Raw genomic sequence first — 25,207 nt, forward strand, 5'->3', positions numbered from 1 at the left:
GCACTGTGCGCAAGAGCGCGCAACTGATCACCATGACAACCAAACAAACAGTGCTGTGAGGTCAGTGACATAAGCACAGGGCCACAACACTATCCAATCAGGTGGTGGTTAGGAAGTGACAGCTTTAAATGCCACGCTTTCCCGAAATGCGGGGGGATGATGGGAAGGAATCACCAGCTACAGGGGTTAGTAATACACTTTAAGTTAAAGCCTAAACCAGCTCTAGATTTAGTAGATGGTGGTGGGAGAGGTGTAACAGACCCCAAGGAAACATTGTACAGACTCCATGTTCCTACATAGGAACAGTCTAACCTTACGCCTAAGAAATCTCCGGGTGTGGTATATGATGTCAACAATTACTAGGTCAGCAGTGTCTAGGTCTTCAGGCACAATGTTGACATACACAATAAGTCGACACGTGGATGGTGAAGAATCTCATGTCTACCTAAGTGTTAACCACTACCCCGTCATCCTTTTGTCTAAGTTGACCATATTGTGTCACTCTATTGACTGTGGACCCATCATTGGGATCCTAAATCTCCTTATTTTAGCCCCCCTTGGGTAGAGGATGTCAGGGGGACAGTTGGATAAGGGGTGCAGCATACAAGCCGGGACTATCATAAGCTCAACCATACAATGACGACATTGAGGTGATGTAGACAAAGTCCTTTCTGGCGTCAGTTCTCCCAATTTGAAGTCTAGAAAGTCTGATATTTCTTTTAAATAAAAAAAAAAATAAAAAAAATATGTATTAATTAAGGCTTCATCATAGATCATAAACACAATCCCATCTCACAATTCACAACAGAGCTCCCGGCAGGAATCAGGATAACGCTGCCGCTTTGCAGGAAATAAAGGGAGAGGGTGATTATTTTACTCCAAAATTTGGGATTTCAATCAGGAAAATATGAGGCATAAAGCGTCCAGAAGAAGCATCGGTCCCGCGGAACATTACGTTTATGCTGTACGCTTCTTCAAGACACAGATGAATTTATCAATGTCGATGTCCTAATACACAGAGGTCAGTCCCACCGGGCGATTACATTTGAAGCTTTTTTTTTTTAATTAATAAAAATTATTAATTAAATAATAACAATGATTTAAAAAAATAAATAAACATAAAATATCGTAAACCAGTGGTTCCGAACCTGGGAGCCCTGACACTCCGGGGAACGTGCAGCCTAATTGATATTATTTATGGACAAGCAGACCCTTCCCCCACCGCATAGCCAGGATGACATATACACACAATTTACTTCAATAGATTATTCTAAATATTCCAATAAGAAGCTTTGGGCCTAGCGGTGCCGTGAATAAAGGTTCTGATGCTCTAATGCGTTGTGACATATTCCTGGCTGTCCACCGTCAGGCGGCCTAGTAACACTTCTATAAGGATCGTCCATACAGGAAACACCGGTTACATTCCATAACGTCTGATGTAATATGACGCAGACATAACTCACCTGGTTCATCAGATCCTCCAGACGCGACCGGTGACCGGCATCTGCCTGGAGAAGGCGACTCTCATATTCCATCACATCCTCCTTGTGCTTCTGTGACTGAGACTCCAGCGCCCCCCGCAGGCTGGTAACAGTGTTCTCCAGTTCTGTGGTCCTGGAGGTAGCAGCCAGGAGCAGAGCCTGCAGACAGCAGATTAATATGTACAATGTATATACGATGGCGTCTCTATCGGTAACAGAGGATTGGCGTAACACGTTACTCAGGGCAAATACAGAATTTATTTACTTTCTTAAAGATAAACTTTCAATAGTTTCCCAATGACCACATTATAGTTCCAATGTACTGACACAGAGCCGACACGTGCCGACAGGCGGTATTTCTGCCCTACCATCCACTACACCATGGTGGGAGAATATAATAGTGTGCCGAGCGCAGCGAGCCATGCGGGGGGACGTGGTACACTTAGATGGTGTCCATGTCGACTATGTCGTCATTTGGGACAAAAAAAAAACCAACACATCATGTCGACCTTTTGACTGTCGTCCCTCCAACCTCATATGTAGACCTATATCCAGTGTGTAACTAAGCCCCATCAACCTTCAGTGATCGCCTTCATGCAGTGGAACCTACGACACATACCCCAGTCAGCACAACCTAAGAGGAGTACACTGGTGACAAATATACCAGGGAAAAAAAACAGTTTGTATCCCAATTGCACACTGAATGAGAAATATACATATAATAATCAGATAATACAGAGATTTTGGTTGCGTATATCTGCAGATATAGGGCTAAGCCCCCAGGCCGTACGTCAAGGCATCTCTGTCACTGGGGGTCCCTAACACTGGGTATGGGTCTGGGGTGTGGGCCCCCAACATGCCGGCACACTTTGCCAATAAAAGTGTTGTGCAGTTGAGAGGCAAAGATGGGTCAGCATTAGGAGGGATTGCTGACACCTGAGTGCCATTGGAGAAGCCAGGGGTATCTCCAGGTAAGCTGGCTCTCAGACGTTATAAGCCATTATCATGTGGCCTTACACTGGGCTATTAGGCCCATAAATTTGTTATTGTGCATGGGATGGGTTTGGGAGTGTGATTCCCTCTTTGTTGGTATGGCTGGTCTGCTCCAGGGTAGCACACCCTAACACTTTATTAACATTTATGTTTTTCCCTATCACATTGTATGTATTATTTTAACCACACCTTCACCTCCTTACATAGCACTTATGTTCTTCTTATTAACACCTACTAACTTTCATTTGTGTGCTGCCCTGGAGTAGTCATCCTGTGCCGGCATATTGGGGGCCCACACCCCAGACCCACACCCAGTATTAGGGACCCCCAGTGACAGAGAGGCCTTGACGTACGGCCTGGGGGCTTAGCCCTATATCTGCGGATATATGCAACCAAGATCTCTGTATTATCTGATTATTATATGTATATTTCTCATTCAGTGTGCAATTGGGATACAAACTGTTTTTTTCCTAACCAGATTTACCCCTCCCTGTTGGCACCTGAATGACAGACCTCTGATTGAGCGGCTTACCAACAAAAGTGTTGGACAAATATACCAGCTACACATGGGGCGCAGGGGAACGGGACAGTTTACCTATGCACTAGTACCCACTAATCATTGCTTTTTGGATAAGTAACATTAATAGAGTATCCACAATATGAGAAGGAGTGTGCCTCAGCACGAAATAGACTGTGTGGAGAAGGGCTCCCCTGAGAGTAAGATAGAGTCAAACAAGGAAAGGAAATGTTCTCTCTTTGTTTGGGGGCACACTTTGAATAAAACGTTTAACTATTAATCATTAAAAAGTGATTTTAACATGACATAGGACATACATGACACACGTAACATATACACATAAAGAAAATCCTTATGTATCCAGAATCCCCGCCTTATATAGGCAGTCTTATCTTCCTTCTCAGGGTTTAACTTACGGGTTAAATCACGTTCCCTGATCGATAAGTATCAATGAAATAGAACTACCAATTTTGCGGTGATAATAAGGAAATTACTAGAGGACACCTCTATGTTGTGGGTGAGTTGCGAATATACTCAATTATGTTGTCAATGTCTAATCCCAGAAGCTGTATTTCAATCTATGACATTGACAAGAAAACACAGAGTACCCCTGATGTACCTGGAAATAGGGGGAGATTTCAGCAAATACACAGTATAAAATTATTTCTGGATATTGTAGCACCACCTAGTGGTCTCAAGGTTGCACTAAAATGGTCTCAATATATGCAACAATCTGGTCTTCATATATTGTTCTAAGAACAAAGAACAAGTGGTAGTAAAAAGTGGCGTAAGTTCAGAATTTGAGGGTTAGGTAGGTTTACGTAGATGAAGATGTGCTAGTATATCCCTGCAGTGTGATTGTTTACACAGCAACTGCTGCTGATTGTCTGTTAATGGATTGACTTTATCAATCCCCACAATTGAGCGGGTTGGATCCGTGCGACAGTTGCAGATATGGATATTAGACAGTGGGTTGCTCCTGTTCACGTTAGAGAAGAGACCTCCCTGGTTGGCTGCCACCCTTGCAGGGAATTGTTACTTCAATCCTGAATGGGTGTACCCAGAAAGTGGTGATAGAGCAGAGACTAGATTGGTTGCACCTACAGACTCCTCATCATGCTGCTTTCTCCCATGTGCTGTGAGCATTGGTGGGCGATGAGCGATGAGTCTCGTCTCCAGTGTACCAGAAAAATAGAATTAATTAGAAAAGACAGTACCAGAAAATATGGTCTTTTAAGAAAGACAGTATCATGCAATAGATTTTCTAATGAATAAACAAACTGAAAAACTGGTAACAGAACATTATATGGGAAGTGTCCCATGTATCTATAGAAAGTAAATTTGGGAGACTATAGATTGTATAAATAGCTAAACGGTGACAGATGTAATGCTCCTGTTTATTCATTAGAAAATCTATTGCATGGTACTGTCTTTCTTAGAAGATCATATTTTCTGGTACTGTCTTTTCTAATTAATTCTATTTTTCTGGTACACTGGAGACGAGACGCATCGCTCATCGCCCACCAATGCTCACAGCACATGGGAGAAAGCAGCATGATGAGGAGTCTGTTGGTGTAACCAATCTAGTCTCTGCTCTATTACCACTTTCTGGGTACACCCATTCATGATTGAAGTGACAATTCCTTGCAAGGGTGGCAGCCAACCAGGGAGGTCTCTTCTCTAAGGTGAACAGGAGCAACCCACTGTCTCATATCCATATCTGCAACTGTCGCACGGATCCAACCCGCTCAATTGTGGGGATTGATAAAGTCAATCCACTAAACGACAATCAGCAGCAGTTGCCGTGCAAACAATCACACTGCAGGGATATACTAGCACATCTTCATCTACGTAAATCTACCTAACCCTCAAATTCTGAACTTACTCCACTTTTTACTACCACTTGTTCTTTGTTCTTAGAACAATATATGAAGACCAGATTGTTGCATTTGAGACCATTTTAGTGCAACCTTGAGACCACTAGGTGGTGCTACACTAACCAGAAATAATTTTATACTGTGTATTTGCTGAAATCTCCCCCTATTTCCAATTACATCAGGGGTACTCTGTGTTTTCTTGTCAATGTCATAGATTGAAATACAGCTTCTGGGACATTGACAACATAATTGAGTATATTCGAAACTCACCCACAACATAGAGGTGTCCTCTAGTAATTTCCTTATTATCACCGCAAAATTGGTAGTTCTATTTCATTGATACTTATCGATCAGGGAACGTGATTTAACCCGTAAGTTAAACCCTGAGAAGGAAGATAAGACTGCCTATATATAAGGCGGGGATTCTGGATACATAAGGATTTTCTTTATGTGTATATGTTACGTGTGTCATGTATGTCCTATGTCATGTTAAAATCACTTTTTAATGATTAATAATTAAACGTTTTATTCAAAGTGTGCCCCCAAACAAAGAGAGTACTTTTTCTTTCCTTGTTTAAATATACCAGCTAGCAGGGGGCGCAGGGAGACACTAAAATGCTTAATGCTAGAACCCTCCTAGTGTGTGTGTGTGTGTGTGTGTGAGCTTACACTTATAGGGGAGGGACAGACAGAAAGGGGTGACACAGAGGAGACAGTGAGCGAGGAGCATAGAGCGGTGGGTTAGGATGAGAGCTTACACTATAGGGGAGGGACAGACAGACAGGGGTGACACAGAGGAGACAGTGAGTGAGGAGCATAGAGCGGTGGGTTAGGATGAGAGCTTACACTTATAGGGGAGGGACAGACTGAAAGGGGTGACACAGAGGAGACAGTGAGCGAGGAGCATAGAGCGGTGGGTTAGGATGACAGCTTACACTCTATAGGGGAGGGACAGACAGTGGTGACACAGAGGAAACAGTGAGCGAGGAGCATCGAGCGGTGGGTTAGGATGACAGCTTAAACTCTATAAGGGAGGGACAGACAGGGGTGACACAGAGGAGACAGTGAGCGAGGAGCATAGAGCGGTGGGTTAGGATGACAGCTTACACTCTATAAGGGAGGGACAGACAGACAGGGGTGACACAGAGGAGACAGTGAGCGAGGAGCATAGAGCGGTGGGTTAGGATGACAGCTTACACTCTATAGGGGAGGGACAGACAGGGGTGACACAGAGGAGACAGTGAGCGAGGAGCATAGAGCGGTGGGTTAGGATGACCGCTTACACTCTATAAGGGAGGGACAGACAGGGGTGACACAGAGGAGACAGTGAGTGAGGAGCATAGAGCGGTGGGTTAGGATGAGAGCTTACACTCTATAGGGGAGGGACAGACAGACAGGGGTGACACAAAGGAGACAGTGAGCGAGGAGCATAGAGCGGTGGGTTAGGATGACAGCTTACACTCTATAGGGGAGGGACAGACAGACAGGGGTGACACAGAGGAGACAGTGAGTGAGGAGCATAGAGCGGTGGGTTAGGATGAGAGCTTAGACTGTATAGGGGAGGGACAGACAGACAGGGGTGACACAGAGGAGACAGTGAGCGAGGAGCATAGAGCGGTGGGTTAGGATGAGAGCTTACACTTATAGGGGAGGGACAGACTGAAAGGGGTGACACAGAGGAGACAGTGAGCGAGGAGCATAGAGCGGTGGGTTAGGATGACAGCTTACACTCTATAGGGGAGGGACAGACAGTGGTGACACAGAGGAAACAGTGAGCGAGGAGCATCGAGCGGTGGGTTAGGATGACAGCTTAAACTCTATAAGGGAGGGACAGACAGGGGTGACACAGAGGAGACAGTGAGCGAGGAGCATAGAGCGGTGGGTTAGGATGACAGCTTACACTCTATAAGGGAGGGACAGACAGACAGGGGTGACACAGAGGAGACAGTGAGCGAGGAGCATAGAGCGGTGGGTTAGGATGACAGCTTACACTCTATAGGGGAGGGACAGACAGGGGTGACACAGAGGAGACAGTGAGCGAGGAGCATAGAGCGGTGGGTTAGGATGACCGCTTACACTCTATAAGGGAGGGACAGACAGGGGTGACACAGAGGAGACAGTGAGTGAGGAGCATAGAGCGGTGGGTTAGGATGAGAGCTTACACTCTATAGGGGAGGGACAGACAGACAGGGGTGACACAAAGGAGACAGTGAGCGAGGAGCATAGAGCGGTGGGTTAGGATGACAGCTTACACTCTATAGGGGAGGGACAGACAGACAGGGGTGACACAGAGGAGACAGTGAGTGAGGAGCATAGAGCGGTGGGTTAGGATGAGAGCTTAGACTGTATAGGGGAGGGACAGACAGACAGGGGTGACACAGAGGAGACAGTGAGCGAGGAGCATAGAGCGGTGGGTTAGGATGAGAGCTTACACTCTATAGGGGAGGGACAGACAGACAGGGGTGACACAGAGGAGACAGTGAGCGAGGAGCATAGAGCGGGGGGTTAGGATGGGAGCTTACACTCTATAGGGGACAGACAGACAGGGGTGACACAGAGGAGACAGTGAGCGAGGAGCATAGAGCGGTGGGTTAGGATGAGAGCTTACACTCTATAGGGGAGGGACAGACAGACAGGGGTGACACAGAGGAGACAGTGAGCGAGGAGCATAGAGCGGTGGGTTAGGATGAGAGCTTACACTCTATAGGGGAGGGACAGACAGGGGTGACACACAGGAGACAGTGAGCGAGGAGCATAGAGCGATGGGTTAGGATGAGAGCTTACACTCTATAGGGGAGGGACAGACAGACAGGGGTGACACAGAGGAGACAGTGAGCGAGGAGCATAGAGCGGTGGGTTAGGATGAGAGCTTACACTCTATAGGGGAGGGACAGACAGGGGTGACACAGAGGAGACAGTGAGCGAGGAGCATAGAGCGGGGGGTTAGGATGAGAGCTTACACTCTATAGGGGAGGGACAGACAGACAGGGGTGACACAGAGGAGACAGTGAGTGAGGAGCATAGAGCGGTGGGTTAGGATGAGAGCTTACACTCTATAGGGGAGGGACAGACAGGGGTGACACAGAGGAGACAGTGAGTGAGGAGCATAGAGCGGTGGGTTAGGGTGAGAGCTTACACTCTATAGGGGAGGGACAGACAGGGGTGACACAGAGGAGACAGTGAGTGAGGAGCATAGAGCGGTGGGTTAGGATGAGAGCTTACACTCTATAGGGGACAGACAGACAGGGGTGACACAGAGGAGACAGTGAGCGAGGAGCATAGAGCGGTGGGTTAGGATGAGAGCTTACACTCTATAGGGGAGGGACAGACAGGGGTGACACAGAGGAGACAGTGAGCGAGGAGCATAGAGCGGTGGGTTAGGATGAGAGCTTACACTCTATAGGGGAGGGACATACAGAGAGGGGTGACACAGAGGAGACAGTGAGTGAGGAGCATAGAGCCGTGGGTTAGGATGAGAGCTTACACTCTATAGGGGACAGACAGACAGGGGTGACACAGAGGAGACAGTGAGCGAGGAGCATAGAGCAGTGGGTTAGGATGAGAGCTTACACTCTATAGGGGAGGGACAGGCAGGGGTGACACAGAGGAGACAGTGAGCGAGGAGCATAGAGCGGTGGGTTAGGATGAGAGCTTACACTCTATAGGGGAGGGACAGGCAGGGGTGACACAGAGGAGACAGTGAGCGAGGAGCATAGAGCGGTGGGTTAGGATGAGAGCTTACACTCTATAGGGGAGGGACAGGCAGGGGTGACACAGAGGAGACAGTGAGCGAGGAGCATAGAGCAGTGGGTTAGGATGAGAGCTTACACTCTATAGGGGAGGGACAGGCAGGGGTGACACAGAGGAGACAGTGAGCGAGGAGCATAGAGCGGTGGGTTAGGATGAGAGCTTACACTCTATAGGGGAGGGACAGACAGGGGTGACACAGAGGAGACAGTGAGCGAGGAGCATAGAGCGGTGGGTTAGGATGAGAGCTTACACTCTATAGGGGAGGGACATACAGAGAGGGGTGACACAGAGGAGACAGTGAGCGAGGAGCATAGAGCGGTGGGTTAGGATGAGAGCTTACACTCTATAGGGGAGGGGCAGACAGACAGGGGTGACACAGAGGAGACAGTGAGCGAGGAGCATAGAGCGGTGGGTTAGGATGAGAGCTTACACTCTATTGGGGAGGGACAGACAGACAGGGGTGACACAGAGGAGGCAGTGAGCGAGGAGCATAGAGCGGTGGGTTAGGATGACAGCTTACACTCTATAGGGGAGGGGCAGACAGACAGGGGTGACACAGAGGAGACAGTGAGCGAGGAGCATAGAGCGGTGGGTTAGGATGAGAGCTTACACTCTATTGGGGAGGGACAGACAGACAGGGGTGACACAGAGGAGACAGTGAGCGAGGAGCATAGAGCAGTGGGTTAGGATGAGAGCTTACACTCTATTGGGGAGGGACAGACAGACAGGGGTGACACAGAGGAGACAGTGAGTGAGGAGCATAGAGCGGTGGGTTAGGATGAGAGCTTACACTCTATAGGGGAGAGACAGACAGACAGGGGTGACACAGAGGAGACAGTGAGTCAGGAGCATAGAGCGGTGGGTTAGGATGAGAGCTTACACTCTATAGGGGAGAGACAGACAGACAGGGGTGACACAGAGGAGACAGTGAGCGAGGAGCATAGAGCGGTGGGTTAGGATGAGAGCTTACACTCTATAGGGGAGGGACAGACAGGGGTGACACAGAGGAGACAGTGAGCGAGGAGCATAGAGCGGTGGGTTAGGATGACAGCTTACACTCTATAGGGGACAGACAGACAGGGGTGACACAGAGGAGACAGTGAGTCAGGAGCATAGAGCGGTGGGTTAGGATGAGAGCTTACACTCTATAGGGGAGGGACAGACAGACAGGGGTGACACAGAGGAGACAGTGAGCGAGGAGCATAGAGCGGTGGGTTAGGGTGAGAGCTTACACTCTATAGGGGAGGGACAGACAGACAGGGGTGACACAGAGGAGACAGTGAGCATAGAGCGGTGCGTTAGGATGACAGCTTACACTCTATAGGGGAGGGACAGACAGGGGTGACACAGAGGAGGCAGTGAGCGAGGAGCATAGAGCGGTGGGTTAGGATGAGAGCTTACACTCTATAGGGGAGGGACAGACAGGGGTGACACAGAGGAGACAGTGAGCGAGGAGCATAGAGCGGTGGGTTAGGATGAGAGCTTACACTCTATAGGGGAGGGACAGACAGGGGTGACACAGAGGAGACAGTGAGTGAGGAGCATAGAGCGGTGGGTTAGGGTGAGAGCTTACACTCTATAGGGGAGGGACAGACAGACAGGGGTGACACAGAGGAGACAGTGAGCATAGAGCGGTGCGTTAGGATGACAGCTTACACTCTATAGGGGAGGGACAGACAGGGGTGACACAGAGGAGGCAGTGAGCGAGGAGCATAGAGCGGTGGGTTAGGATGAGAGCTTACACTCTATAGGGGAGGGACAGACAGGGGTGACACACAGAGAACGTGAGTGAGGAGCATAGAGCGGTGTCTCTCTGCACAAGTAACATCTGCCCCAACTGCAGTGCACATGGTTTTGTCCATCTAAGAAGGAATTTGTCAGAAAGAGTGAACCAAAATAACCCCCATTGTGAGCGTGAGATGCACAAGAGAAGCAGACACTTACATCGCCCTCATCGTGCTGCCGTCGCATTGCTTGTATTTCCTCGTTCCAGCTGTTCCGCTCGCTGCGGTTCTGCTCTTCAGCAGCTTTGACTTGCGCATCAGCATCTTGTAGTTTGCGCTGCAGGCTGGAGCAGTTTTCTTCCAGTTCCGCCACCTGCATTACACCAAAGACATGGAGACATTTAGTGCTGGCGAGTTCTGTGCATGGAGAGGACTGCGCGCGCATATTGGTTCCGCAGCTCACTCAGATCCCGAGCCGGGACTGCAACTGTACTGCGCAGCCTCGGCTATCACACACCTCTGCTATTCTGCACTCAGGCATAGGGCACACACACACACACCTGTCCTATTCTGCACTCAGGCATAGGGCACACACACACACACACCTGTCCTATTCTGCACTCAGGCATAGAGCACACACACACACACACACCTGTCCTATTCTGCACTCAGGCATAGAGCACACACACACACACACACACACACCTGTCCTATTCTGCTCTCAGGCATAGAGCACACACACACACCTGTCCTATTCTGCACTCAGGCATAGGGCACACACACACCTGTCCTATTCTGCACTCAGGCATAGGGCACACACACACACCTGTCCTATTCTGCACTCAGGCATAGGGCACACACACACACACCTGTCCTATTCTGCACTCAGGCATAGGGCACACACACACACACACCTGTCCTATTCTGCACTCAGGCATAGGGCACACACACACCTGTCCTATTCTGCACTCAGGCATAGGACACACATACACACACACCTGTCCTATTCTGCACTCAGGCATAGGGCACACACACACACACCTGTCCTATTCTGCACTCAGGCATAGGGCACACACACACACCTGTCCTATTCTGCACTCAGGCATAGGGCACACACACACACACACCTGTCCTATTCTGCACTCAGGCATAGGGCACACACACACACACCTGTCCTATTCTGCACTCAGGCATAGGGCACACACACACCTGTCCTATTCTGCGCTCAGGCATAGAGCACACACACACCTGTCCTATTCTGCACTCAGGCATAGGGCACACACACACACCTGTCCTATTCTGCACTCAGGCATAGGGCACACACACACACACCTGTCCTATTATGCGCTCAGGCATAGGGCACACACACACACACACACACACCTGTCCTATTCTGCGCTCAGGCATAGGGCACACACACCTGTCCTATTCTGCACTCAGGCATAGGGCACACACACACACCTGTCCTATTCTGCTCTCAGGCATAGAGCACACACACACACACCTGTCCTATTCTGCTCTCAGGCATAGGGCACACACACACACCTATCCTATTCTGCTCTCAGGCATAGGGCACACACACACACACACACCTGTCCTATTCTGCGCTCAGGCATAGGGCACACACACACACACACACACACCTGTCCTATTCTGCGCTCAGGCATAGGGCACACACACACCTGTCCTATTCTGCACTCAGGCATAGGGGACACACACACACACACACCTGTCCTATTCTGCACTCAGGCATAGGGCACACACACACCTGTCCTATTCTGCACTCAGGCATAGGGCACACACACACACCTATCCTATTCTGCACTCAGGCATAGGGCACACACACACACCTATCCTATTCTGCACTCAGGCATAGGGCACACACACACACACCTGTCCTATTCTGCACTCAGGTATAGGGCACACACACACACACACCTGTCCTATTCTGCGCTCAGGCATAGGGCACACACACACACACACCTGTCCTATTCTGCGCTCAGGCATAGGGCACACACACACACACACCTATCCTATTCTGCACTCAGGCATAGGGCACACACACACACACACACACACCTGTCCTATTCTGCGCTCAGGCATAGGGCACACACACACACACACACACACACCTGTCCTATTCTGCGCTCAGGCATAGGGCACACACACACCTGTCCTATTCTGCACTCAGGCATAGGGCACACACACACACCTGTCCTATTCTGCACTCAGGCATAGGGCACACACACACACACACACACACCTGTCCTATTCTGCACTCAGGCATAGGGCACACACACACCTGTCCTATTCTGCACTCAGGCATAGGGCACACACACACACACACCTGTCCTATTCTGCTCTCAGGCATAGGGCACACACACACACACCTGTCCTATTCTGCACTCAGGCATAGGGCACACACACACACCTGTCCTATTCTGCACTCAGGCATAGGGCACACACACACACACCTGTCCTATTCTGCACTCAGGCATAGGGCACACACACACACACCTGTCCTATTCTGCACTCAGGCATAGGGCACACACACACACACCTGTCCTATTCTGCGCTCAGGCATAGGGCACACACACACACCTATCCTATTCTGCTCTCAGGCATAGGGCACACACACACACCTATCCTATTCTGCACTCAGGTATAGGGCACACACACACCTGTCCTATTCTGCACTCAGGCATAGGGCACACACACACACACACACACACACCTGTCCTATTCTGCGCTCAGGCATAGGGCACACACACACCTGTCCTATTCTGCACTCAGGCATAGGGCACACACACACACCTGTCCTATTCTGCACTCAGGCATAGGGCGCACACACACACACACACACACACACACCTGTCCTATTCTGCACTCAGGCATAGGGCACACACACACACACACACACACCTGTCCTATTCTGCACTCAGGCATAGGGCACACACACACACACCTGTCCTATTCTGCACTCAGGCATAGGGCACACACACACACACACCTGTCCTATTCTGCACTCAGGCATAGGGCACACACACACCTGTCCTATTCTGCACTCAGGCATAGGGCACACACACACACACACACCTGTCCTATTCTGCACTCAGGCATAGGGCACACACACACCTGTCCTATTCTGCACTCAGGCATAGGGCACACACACACACACCTGTCCTATTCTGCACTCAGGCATAGGGCATACACACACACACACACACACACACACCTGTCCTATTCTGCTCTCAGGCATAGGGCACACACACACACACCTGTCCTATTCTGCACTCAGGCATAGGGCACACACACACACCTGTCCTATTCTGCACTCAGGCATAGGGCACACACACACACACCTGTCCTATTCTGCACTCAGGCATAGGGCACACACACACACCTGTCCTATTCTGCACTCAGGCATAGGGCACACACACACACACACACACCTGTCCTATTCTGCTCTCAGGCATAGGGCACACACACACACACCTGTCCTATTCTGCACTCAGGTATAGGGCACACACACACACACCTGTCCTATTCTGCGCTCAGGCATAGGGCACACACACACACACACCTGTCCTATTCTGCGCTCAGGCATAGGGCACACACACACACACACCTATCCTATTCTGCTCTCAGGCATAGGGCACACACACACACCTATCCTATTCTGCACTCAGGCATAGGGCACACACACACACACACCTATCCTATTCTGCACTCAGGCATAGGGCACACACACACACACACACACACACACCTGTCCTATTCTGCGCTCAGGCATAGGGCACACACACACACACACACACCTGTCCTATTCTGCGCTCAGGCATAGGGCACACACACACACACACACCTGTCCTATTCTGCACTCAGGCATAGGGCACACACACACCTGTCCTATTCTGCACTCAGGCATAGGGCACACACACACACCTATCCTATTCTGCTCTCAGGCATAGGGCACACACACACACACCTATCCTATTCTGCACTCAGGCATAGGGCACACACACACACCTATCCTATTCTGCACTCAGGCATAGGGCACACACACACACACACACACACACCTGTCCTATTCTGCGCTCAGGCATAGGGCACACACACACACCTGTCCTATTCTGCGCTCAGGCATAGGGCACACACACACACACACACCTGTCCTATTCTGCACTCAGGCATAGGGCACACACACACACCTGTCCTATTCTGCACTCAGGCATAGAGCACACACACACACACACACCTGTCCTATTCTGCACTCAGGCATAGGGCACACACACCTGTCCTATTCTGCACTCAGGCATAGGGCACACACACACACACACCTGTCCTATTCTGCACTCAGGTATAGGGCACACACACACACACACACCTGTCCTATTCTGCACTCAGGCATAGGGCACACACACACACACCTGTCCTATTCTGCACTTAGGCATAGGGCACACACACACACACCTGTCCTATTCTGCGCTCAGGCATAGGGCACACACACACACACACACACCTGTCCTATTCTGCTCTCAGGCATAGGGCACACACACACACACACACCTGTCCTATTCTGCACTCAGGCATAGGGCACACACACACACACACACACCTGTCCTATTCTGCACTCAGGCATAGGGCACACACACACACCTGTCCTATTCTGCTCTCAGGCATAGGGCACACACACACACACACACCTGTCCTATTCTGCACTCAGGCATAGGGCACACACACACACGCCTGTCCTATTCTGCGCTCAGGCATAGGGCACACACACACACACCTGTCCTATTCTGCACTCAGGCATAGGGCACACACACACACCTATCCTATTCTGCTCTCAGGCATAGGGCACACACACACACCTATCCTATTCTGCTCTCAGGCATAGGGCACACACACACACCTATCCTATTCTGCACTCAGGCATAGGGCACACACACACACCTGTCCTATTCTGCACTCAGGCATAGGGCACACACACACCTGTCCTATTCTGTGCTCAGGCATAGGGCACACACACACCTGTCCTATTCTGCGCTCAGGCATAGGGCACACACTCACACACCTGTCCTATTCTGCACTCAGGCATAGGGCACACACACACACACACACACACACCTGTCCTATTCTGCTCTCAGGCATAGGGCACACACACACACCTGTCCTATTCTGCACTCAGGCATAGGGCACACACACACACACCTGTCCTATTCTGCACTCAGGCATAGGGCACACACACACCTGTCCTATTCTGCACTCAGGCATAGGGCACACACACACCTGTCCTATTCTGCACTCAGGCATAGGGCACACACACACACCTGTCCTATTCTGCACTCAGGCATAGGGCACACACACACACCTGTCCTATTCTGCACTCAGGCATAGGGCACACACACACACACCTGTCCTATTCTGCACTCAGGCATAGGGCACACACACACCTGTCCTATTCTGCACTCAGGCATAGGGCACACACACACCTGTCCTATTCTGCACTCAGGCATAGGGCACACACACACACCTGTCCTATTCTGCACTCAGGCATAGGGCACACACACACACACACACACACACCTGTCCTATTCTGCACTCAGGCATAGGGCACACACACCTGTCCTATTCTGCACTCAGGCATAGGGCACACATACACACCTGTCCTATTCTGCACTCAGGCATAGGGCACACACACACACACACACACACACACACCTGTCCTATTCTTCTCTCAGGCATAGGGCACACACACACCTGTCCTGTCCTATTCTGCACTCAGGCATAGGGCACACACACACACACCTGTCCTATTCTGCACTCAGGCATAGGGCACACACACACTCCTGTCCTATTCTGCACTCAGGCATAGGGCACACACACACACACACCTGTCCTATTCTGCGCTCAGGAATAGGGCACACACACACTCCTGTCCTATTCTGCACTCAGGCATAGGGCACACACACACACACACACACACACACCTGTCCTATTCTGCACTCAGGCATATGGCACACACACACACCTGTCCTATTCTGCACTCAGGCATAGGGCACACACACACACACACACACACACACCTGTCCTATTCTGCACTCAGGCATAGAGCACACACACACACACACACACACCTGTCCTATTCTGCTCTCAGGCATAGAGCACACACTCACACCTGTCCTATTCTGCACTCAGGCATAGGGCACACACACACCTGTCCTATTCTGCGCTCAGGCATAGGGCACACACACACACACCTGTCCTATTCTGCACTCAGGCATAGGGCACACACACACACACCTGTCCTATTCTGCGCTCAGGCATAGGGCACACACACACACACACCTGTCCTATTCTGCACTCAGGCATAGGGCACACACACACACACACACCTGTCCTATTCTGCGCTCAGGCATAGGGCACACACACACCTGTCCTATTCTGCACTCAGGCATAGGGCACACACACACACCTGTCCTGTCCTATTCTGCACTCAGGCATAGGGCACACACACACACACACACACACCTGTCCTATTCTGCACTCAGGCATAGGGCACACACACACACCTGTCCTATTCTGCACTCAGGCATAGAGCACACACACACACACCTGTCCTATTCTGCACTCAGACACAGAGCACGCGCACACACACACACACACACACCTGTCCTATTCTGCTCTCAGGCATAGGGCACACACACACACCTGTCCTATTCTGCACTCAGGCAGAGGGCACACACACACACACACACACACACCTGTCCTATTCTGCTCTCAGGCATAGGGCACACACACACACACCTATCCTATTCTGCACTCAGGCAGAGGGCACACACACACACACACACCTGTCCTATTCTGCTCTCAGGCATAGGGCACACACACACACACCTATCCTATTCTGCACTCAGGCAGAGGGCACACACACACACACACACACACACACCTGTCCTATTCTGCTCTCAGGCATAGGGCACACACACACACACCTATCCTATTCTGCACTCAGGCATAGGGCACACACACACACACCTGTCCTATTCTGCACTCAGGCATAGGGCACACACACACACACACACACACACACACCTGTCCTATTCTGCTCTCAGGCATAGGGCACACACACACACACCTATCCTATTCTGCACTCAGGCATAGGGCACACACACACCTGTCCTATTCTGCACTCAGGCATAGGGCACTCACACACCTGTCCTATTCTGCACTCAGGCATAGGGCACACACACACCTGTCCTATTCTGCACTCAGGCATAGGGCACACACACACCTGTCCTATTCTGCGCTCAGGCATAGGGCACACACACACACACACCTGTCCTATTCTGCGCTCAGGCATAGGGCACACACACCTGTCCGATTCTACTCTCAGGCATAGGGCACACACACACACCTGTCCTATTCTGCTCTCAGGCATAGGGCACACACACACACACACACACCTGTCCTATTCTGCACTCAGGCATAGGGCACACACACACACCTGTCCTATTCTGCACTCAGGCATAGGGCACTCACACACCTGTCCTATTCTGCACTCAGGCATAGGGCACACACACACCTGTCCTATTCTGCACTCAGGCATAGGGCACACACACACCTGTCCTATTCTGCACTCAGGCATAGGGCACACACACACACACACACACACCTGTCCTATTCTGCACTCAGGCATAGGGCATACACACACCTGTCCTATTCTGCACTCAGGCATAGAGCACACACACACACACCTGTCCTATTCTGCACTCAGACACAGAGCACGCGCACACACACACACACACACACACACACACACACACACACACACACCTGTCCTATTCTGCTCTCAGGCATAGGGCACACACACACACACACACCTGTCCTATTCTGCGCTCAGGCATAGGGCACACACACATTCTGCTCTCAGTCATAGGGCACACACACACACATCCTATTCTGCTCTCAGGCATAGGGCACACACATCTGTCCTATTCTGCTCTCAGGCATAGGGCACACACACACACACACACACACACACACCTATCCTATTCTGCTCTCAGGCATAGGGCACACACACACACATCTGTCCTATTCTGCGCTCAGGCATAGGGCACACACACACCTGTCCTATTCTGCTCTCAGGCATAGAGCACACACACACACACACACACCTGTCCTATTCTGCGCTCAGGCATAGGGCACACACACACACACACACACCTGTCCTATTCTGCTCTCAGGCACAGAGCACGCGCACACACCTGTCCTATTCTGCTCTCAGGCATAGAGCCCACACTCACACCTGTCCTATTCTGCTCTCAGACACAGAGCACGCGCACACACACACCTGTCCTATTCTGCTCTCAGGCACAGAGCACGCGCACACACCTGTCCTATTCTGCTCTCAGGCATAGAGCACGCGCACACACCTGTCCTATTCTGTGCTCAGGCATAGGGTACACACACACACACACCTGTCCTATTCTGCGCTCAGGCATAGGGCACACACACACACACACCTGTCCTATTCTGCTCTAAGGCACAGAGCACGCGCACACACCTGTCCTATTCTGCGCTCAGGCATAGAGCCCACACTCACACCTGTCCTATTCTGCTCTCAGACACAGAGCACGCGCACACACACACCTGTCCTATTCTGCTCTCAGGCATAGAGCACACGCACACACCTGTCCTATTCTGCTCTCAGGCATAGAGCCCACACTCACACCTGTCCTATTCTGCTCTCAGACACAGAGCACGCGCACACACACACCTGTCCTATTCTGCTCTCAGGCATAGAGCACGCGCACACACCTGTCCTATTCTGCTCTCAGGCATAGAGCCCACACTCACACCTGTCCTATTCTGCTCTCAGACACAGAGCACGCGCACACACACACCTGTCCTATTCTGCGCTCAGGCATAGGGCACACACACACACACCTGTCCTATTCTGCTCTCAGGCATAGAGCACGCGCACACACCTGTCCTATTCTGTGCTCAGGCATAGGGTACACACACACACACCTGTCCTATTCTGCGCTCAGGCATAGGGCACACACACACACACCTGTCCTATTCTGCTCTAAGGCACAGAGCACGCGCACACACCTGTCCTATTCTGCGCTCAGGCATAGAGCCCACACTCACACCTGTCCTATTCTGCTCTCAGACACAGAGCACGCGCACACACACACCTGTCCTATTCTGCTCTCAGGCATAGAGCACACGCACACACCTGTCCTATTCTGCTCTCAGGCATAGAGCACACACACACACACACTCACAGCTGCTAATACAGCCCGGTCATTCCCAGCTGCAATATTACTACAAGGGCGCAGGGAGCAGCCAGGAGTACAGATATTCCTGGGAATGAGCAACAATAATATATATATATATATATATATACTATGAAGATACAGCATTCTCCTCATTTCCAGTATTCCGCCAGTGGGTCTACAGTCCTTAGGTCGACACAGAGAAGATGGACATGTCTTAGATCGACACAAGCATTTGGACGACAATGGCTTAGGTCGACATGAGTTTTTCCAAAAGTTTTTTTTTTGCCGACCTGTGTCTACAGGCGGCATTTCATACCCTACCATCCACTAGGGCGTGGTGGCAGAATATAATAGTGTACCGAGCCCAGTGAGCCATAGTACACTCTGATGGTAGCAATGTCGACCAGGTCAACATTGGGCACAAAGAGAAGTGAAAAACTCATGTTGACCTAATGCTTGTGTCGACCTACTAGCCATGTCTACCTATTTCATGTGTCGACCTAAACCACGCCGACCTTTTGTGGTCAACCCAATGAATATCGACTGAATATCTGTCGACCCAATGACGTAAGGGAGCAAATGAAGATGGCAAACTACGTTCTAGTGATTTAAATGCGGCACTTGATTGCCCATGCCTGACTCGGCAGAGTTCGTCCAATCAGATAAAGGAGAGGATCCCAGAGGTGCTGCTAGGGATGTGGTCTTACTATATGGGTGGCTGACCCTGCAGCAGTGACCTATCCATAATTACCTGTTCCACCAGGGCTTGTCTCCCAGATACTGCAGACGCCAGCTCTGCTTCCAGGCCAGTGACTGTATGCTGCAGAGAGTCATTCACTGCGGATACAGCCTGGATCCTGGCTTCCAGCTCTCCCATCGCGGCCTGTACACTGTTCTTTTCCCTGATCAGCGTCTCTCGCTCAGCCCGACTTTGGGACAATTCCGCGGAGCTGGTCATTTCCAGCTGCTCTGCAGATCTACACCGGCTCTCAAGATCTACAACTCGCTGGGACGTTTCTGACAGCAGAGCCTTGCATTCTTCTAGCTCCGCAGTCAGCTTCTCAACAGACACCTCGAGATCACCGATGGCCGTCTTGTTCTCCTCCAGCTCAGCTTGATGCTGCTCTGTTCTAGCAGTCATGTCAGCGGTGGCCTCTTCGTACCGGCGGTCGGACAGGGCCTTCTGCTCACGTAACTCTTCCAGCTGTGCGAGCAGCAGCGCGTGCTGCTCTTCCGTAGTCTCTCTATGGTGAGTGTGTTCCACTTCTCCCCTCTGCATAGTTTCGGTAAGGGTCCCGATTGTGGCTTTTAAGTCCGCTACCTTCTCCTGGGTGCTCAGATGTTCTTTCTCCAGATCCCGGAGCTTCCGCCTTACACTGTTCAATTCAATTTCCAAATTCTCTTTTTGTGAGGTCAGACCCTCAGCTTCCTCCTTAGCGCTCTCTGTCTGCATGATGGCGGTCTCCAAATTCTCCTCAGTTGCGAGCAATTCTCGTTCCAAAGCTTCTATTCTATCGTTGAGACGGTCAAACGTCCTCTCGCTCTCTTTCAGTTTCTCAGCAGTGTGGATCTTTTTCCTTTCATCGGACTCGATCTTCACCTTAAGCTTCTCGATACCGGTGCGCATAAGGGCAACCTCTTCCTGCGCCGAGCTCAGTCTGCCGGCCAGCTCGTGATTCTCTTGCTGGCAGCAATGCAGCGTGCGTGCCAGTTTGCCGTGTTCCCCTTGGGCTGCGCTCAGCTGAGTCTGCAGAGCGTCCTGCTCACCGCGCAGAAGGTCCTTCTCCTCTTGGATTTGCAGCACTAGACTCTGTAGCTCCTTGAGCTGCGCGCTTCCAGTCTCCTGCGAGCGAGCCGTTTCCTCGTGCTTTGCGATTAACTGTTCCGCGGTTGATTGCGCAGTCTGAAGTTCCTCTTTCAATGTCCGTATATCAGATTCCAATATCTTGATAATTTCTTTAGAGCTTAATTTACTGGATTCCAGCTCATCCGCCCTTTCTTCCAGCTTCTTATGCAGTCGTTCCAGATCTTCCTTCTCCTCTATCAAAGTCTCCAGTTCCTGGTTGATCTGAGATTTCTGAGCTAAAACAGCATTAAGATGCTCTTGCAACTCATTACAAGACCTTAATTTGCCCTCGCTGTCCTCCTGTAAGTGCCGGCACTGGGACTGAAGCGAATCCAGGTCTGCTTCCAGAGATAAGGCGTGAGCCTCGATATTGGCTTTCTCCGACCTGACCCGTCTCAGCTCGCTGTCAGTCTGAAGATAGTTCTCTTTCCATTCTCTCTCCGAGATCTCTAATCTCTCCTGCAGACCAGACATCTGCACTTTCACCATCTCCATTGCACTCAATGTACTTTGCAGCTCTTTCTCGAGGTCAGCAATTCTGCTTGCCGACTGCAGATTTTCATTACGGATCAACTCCATTTCTTCTAGTAATTGCAATCTTTCGTTTTGCAGTTCCTCGGACTTACGTTCAAGTTCCTGGTCATCCCGTTCTTTGCAAGCAAGCTCAGCCCTCTGCTTCTCGATTTCCATAGATAAGTCTTTGAGTTCCAGCAGCAAAGTTTGATTGATCTTCTCTGTGTCATTCATAAGTTGAAGGCGCTGCTGATGGTCATCAGGAGACTCGGAAGCCTCCGTGATGTCTAAATTGACCTTCGAGTTCCTGTCCTGTCTCCTCTTCTCTCCAGATGAATTCTTGAAGTTTTCTGTGTGATCAATAACATTTCCATCACCGACCATTTCCAAATTTTCCACGTCACTCAGTTTTCCTGCAGTTCTCAGTTTTTCTTCTGGACTTAGCTGTCCATGCTTGGGATATTCGGAGCTCTGCGGCTCAGTGTTACCCAGGGAGAGACTATTTAAAGGTAAGTATGTGCAGATGCTCTGGTCGGTGGTATCCAGTCTTGTGGATAACTGGAATAGAAGAATAATAAATCTCAGTGGCAATCAAATCAGACATCAAACTAAAAAATAAAATGGGCACGTTCTGTAAAAACATTTTAAAATTAATATGGCCTATTACCCCTTTCACATCGCATCCCACACCCGGGTTATTGCTGGGTCATTACGTCACCAGCCCGGGTCGAGGTGCGGTGTAAACGCACCTCATACTATAACCCGGGTTATAAGAAGGGTTAAACCTGGGTCACCCTCTGTATAATGGATGACCCAGGTTTAACCCAAAATCGCTAGACATGGTCAGACGCAGGTTTGCGATGTGGGAGGGGTATATGTGGGTTTAAGTTGTTCTTTCTTTAATAGATCAGAACATGCCCGAAATCTGAAATGTGCAATCTTACAGATGCGCTCTTTGTTTTACCTCTGCTTCAGACACATTACATAGCCCCTCCCAGAGCGCAAGGCATGGAGCGTCTCTTGCTTAAAATGTGCGTCTTCTTCACTTAAATAAAATGGAAATAATGCCTTTGCGCAGATCTATTCGCCACGTGACATTTGTACATCTGTGTCTGAATCTGAGTTCTGTAGTGCTTCGCCATGAGCTGCAGCCAGGCATCTCCGGTACGCTGTGAGTGGTGATTGGCTAATTATGCAATGCAGCTAAGACGCAATACATACAATATGGTACTCCACTCCTCGCGGAGCTCTCCGCGGCACATGTGGTACAGACAAACAGTAAGCTAGGACACATCTGTAAATTATGGCTGCTTATTATATTGTTGGCAATTAAAAAATGAAAAAAAAAAATTGGCATATGAAAAAACAAATTAAAAATGGCAACTAGGCCAGAGGGGGGAAAATTAGTTATAATTGTTTTTTAACTAGGGGATCGATGCACCTATAACCAGATCCAGATGATATGTTGACATGCACAATAGGTCGACATTGTTGACCCTATGAACCATACACCCCATTACACTCTGTACAGACATGAAGACACTCACTATGACAGTCACATCACATGAAGACACTCACTATGACAGTCACATCACATGAAGACACTCACTATGACAGTCACATCACATGAAGACACTCACTATGACAGTCACATCACATGAAGACACTCACTATGACAGTCACATCACATGAAGACACTCACTATGACAGTCACATCACATGAAGACACTCACTATGACAGTCACATCACATGAAGACACTCACTATGACAGTCACATCACATGAAGACACTCACTATGACAGTCACATCACATGAAGACACTCACTATGACAGTCACATCACATGAAGACACTCACTATGACAGTCACATCACATGAAGACACTCACTATGACAGTCACAACACATAAAGACACTCACTATGACAGTCACATCACATGAAGACACTCACTATGACAGTCACATCACATGAAGACACTCACTATGACAGTCACATCACATGAAGACACTCACTATGACAGACACATCACATGAAGACACTCACTATGACAGTCACATCACATGAAGACACTCACTATGACAGTCACATCACATGAAGACACTCACTATGACAGTCACATCACATGAAGACACTCACTATGACAGTCACATCACATGAAGACACTCACTATGACAGTCACATCACATGAAGACACTCACTATGACAGTCACATCACATGAAGACACTCACTATGACAGTCACATCACATGAAGACACTCACTATGACAGTCACAACACATAAAGACACTCCCTATGACAGTCACATCACATGAAGACACTCACTATGACAGTCACATCACATGAAGACACTCACTATGACAGTCACATCACATGAAGACACTCACTATGACAGTCACAACACATAAAGACACTCCCTATGACAGTCACATCACATGAAGACACTCCCTATGACAGTCACATCACATGAAGACACTCACTATGACAGTCACATCACATGAAGACACTCCCTATGACAGTCACATCACATGAAGACACTCACTATGACAGTCACATCACATAAAGACACTCACTATGACAGTCACATCACATGAAGACACTCCCTATGACAGTTACATCACATGAAGACACTCACTATGACAGTCACAACACATAAAGACACTCCCTATGACAGTCACATCACATGAAGACACTCACTATGACAGTCACATCACATGAAGACACTCACTATGACAGTCACAACACATAAAGACACTCACTATGACAGTCACATCACATGAAGACACTCACTATGACAGTCACAACACATAAAGACACTCACTATGACAGTCACATCACATGAAGACGCTCCCTGACAGTCACATCACATGAAGACACTCCCTATGACAGTCACATCACATGAAGACACTCACTATGACAGTCACATCACATAAAGACACTCACTATGACAGTCACATCACATGAAGACACTCCCTATGACAGTCCCATCACATGAAGACACTCACTATGACAGTCCCAACACATAAAGACACTCCCTATGACAGTCACATCACATGAAGACACTCACTATGACAGTCACATCACATGAAGACACTCACTATGACAGTCACATCACATGAAGACACTCACTATGACAGTCACATCACATGAAGACACTCACTATGACAGACACATCACATGAAGACACTCACTATGACAGTCACATCACATGAAGACACT

The 25,207-nt window shown here is 49.7% G+C and overlaps 1 protein-coding gene across 1 annotated transcript in view; it reads right to left on the bottom strand.

Moving 5' to 3' along the window:
• The window catches only part of CENPF (centromere protein F), a 62,189-nt gene that overhangs the window by 11,280 nt on the left and 25,702 nt on the right, over positions 1 to 25,207 (bottom strand). Inside the window, exons 13-15 of the mRNA XM_083175171.1 lie at positions 20,384 to 22,549; positions 10,563 to 10,715; positions 1,464 to 1,640 (exon numbers count right to left, since the gene is read on the bottom strand). Of these exons, the coding sequence (XP_083031297.1) occupies positions 1,464 to 1,640; positions 10,563 to 10,715; positions 20,384 to 22,549 (2,496 nt within the window). The remainder of the gene's footprint in view (positions 1 to 1,463; positions 1,641 to 10,562; positions 10,716 to 20,383; positions 22,550 to 25,207) is intronic.

This window comes from Crinia signifera, chromosome 3 (assembly GCF_055691185.1).
Source record: "Crinia signifera chromosome 3, ASM5569118v1, whole genome shotgun sequence".
NCBI lineage: Eukaryota > Metazoa > Chordata > Amphibia > Anura > Myobatrachidae > Crinia > Crinia signifera.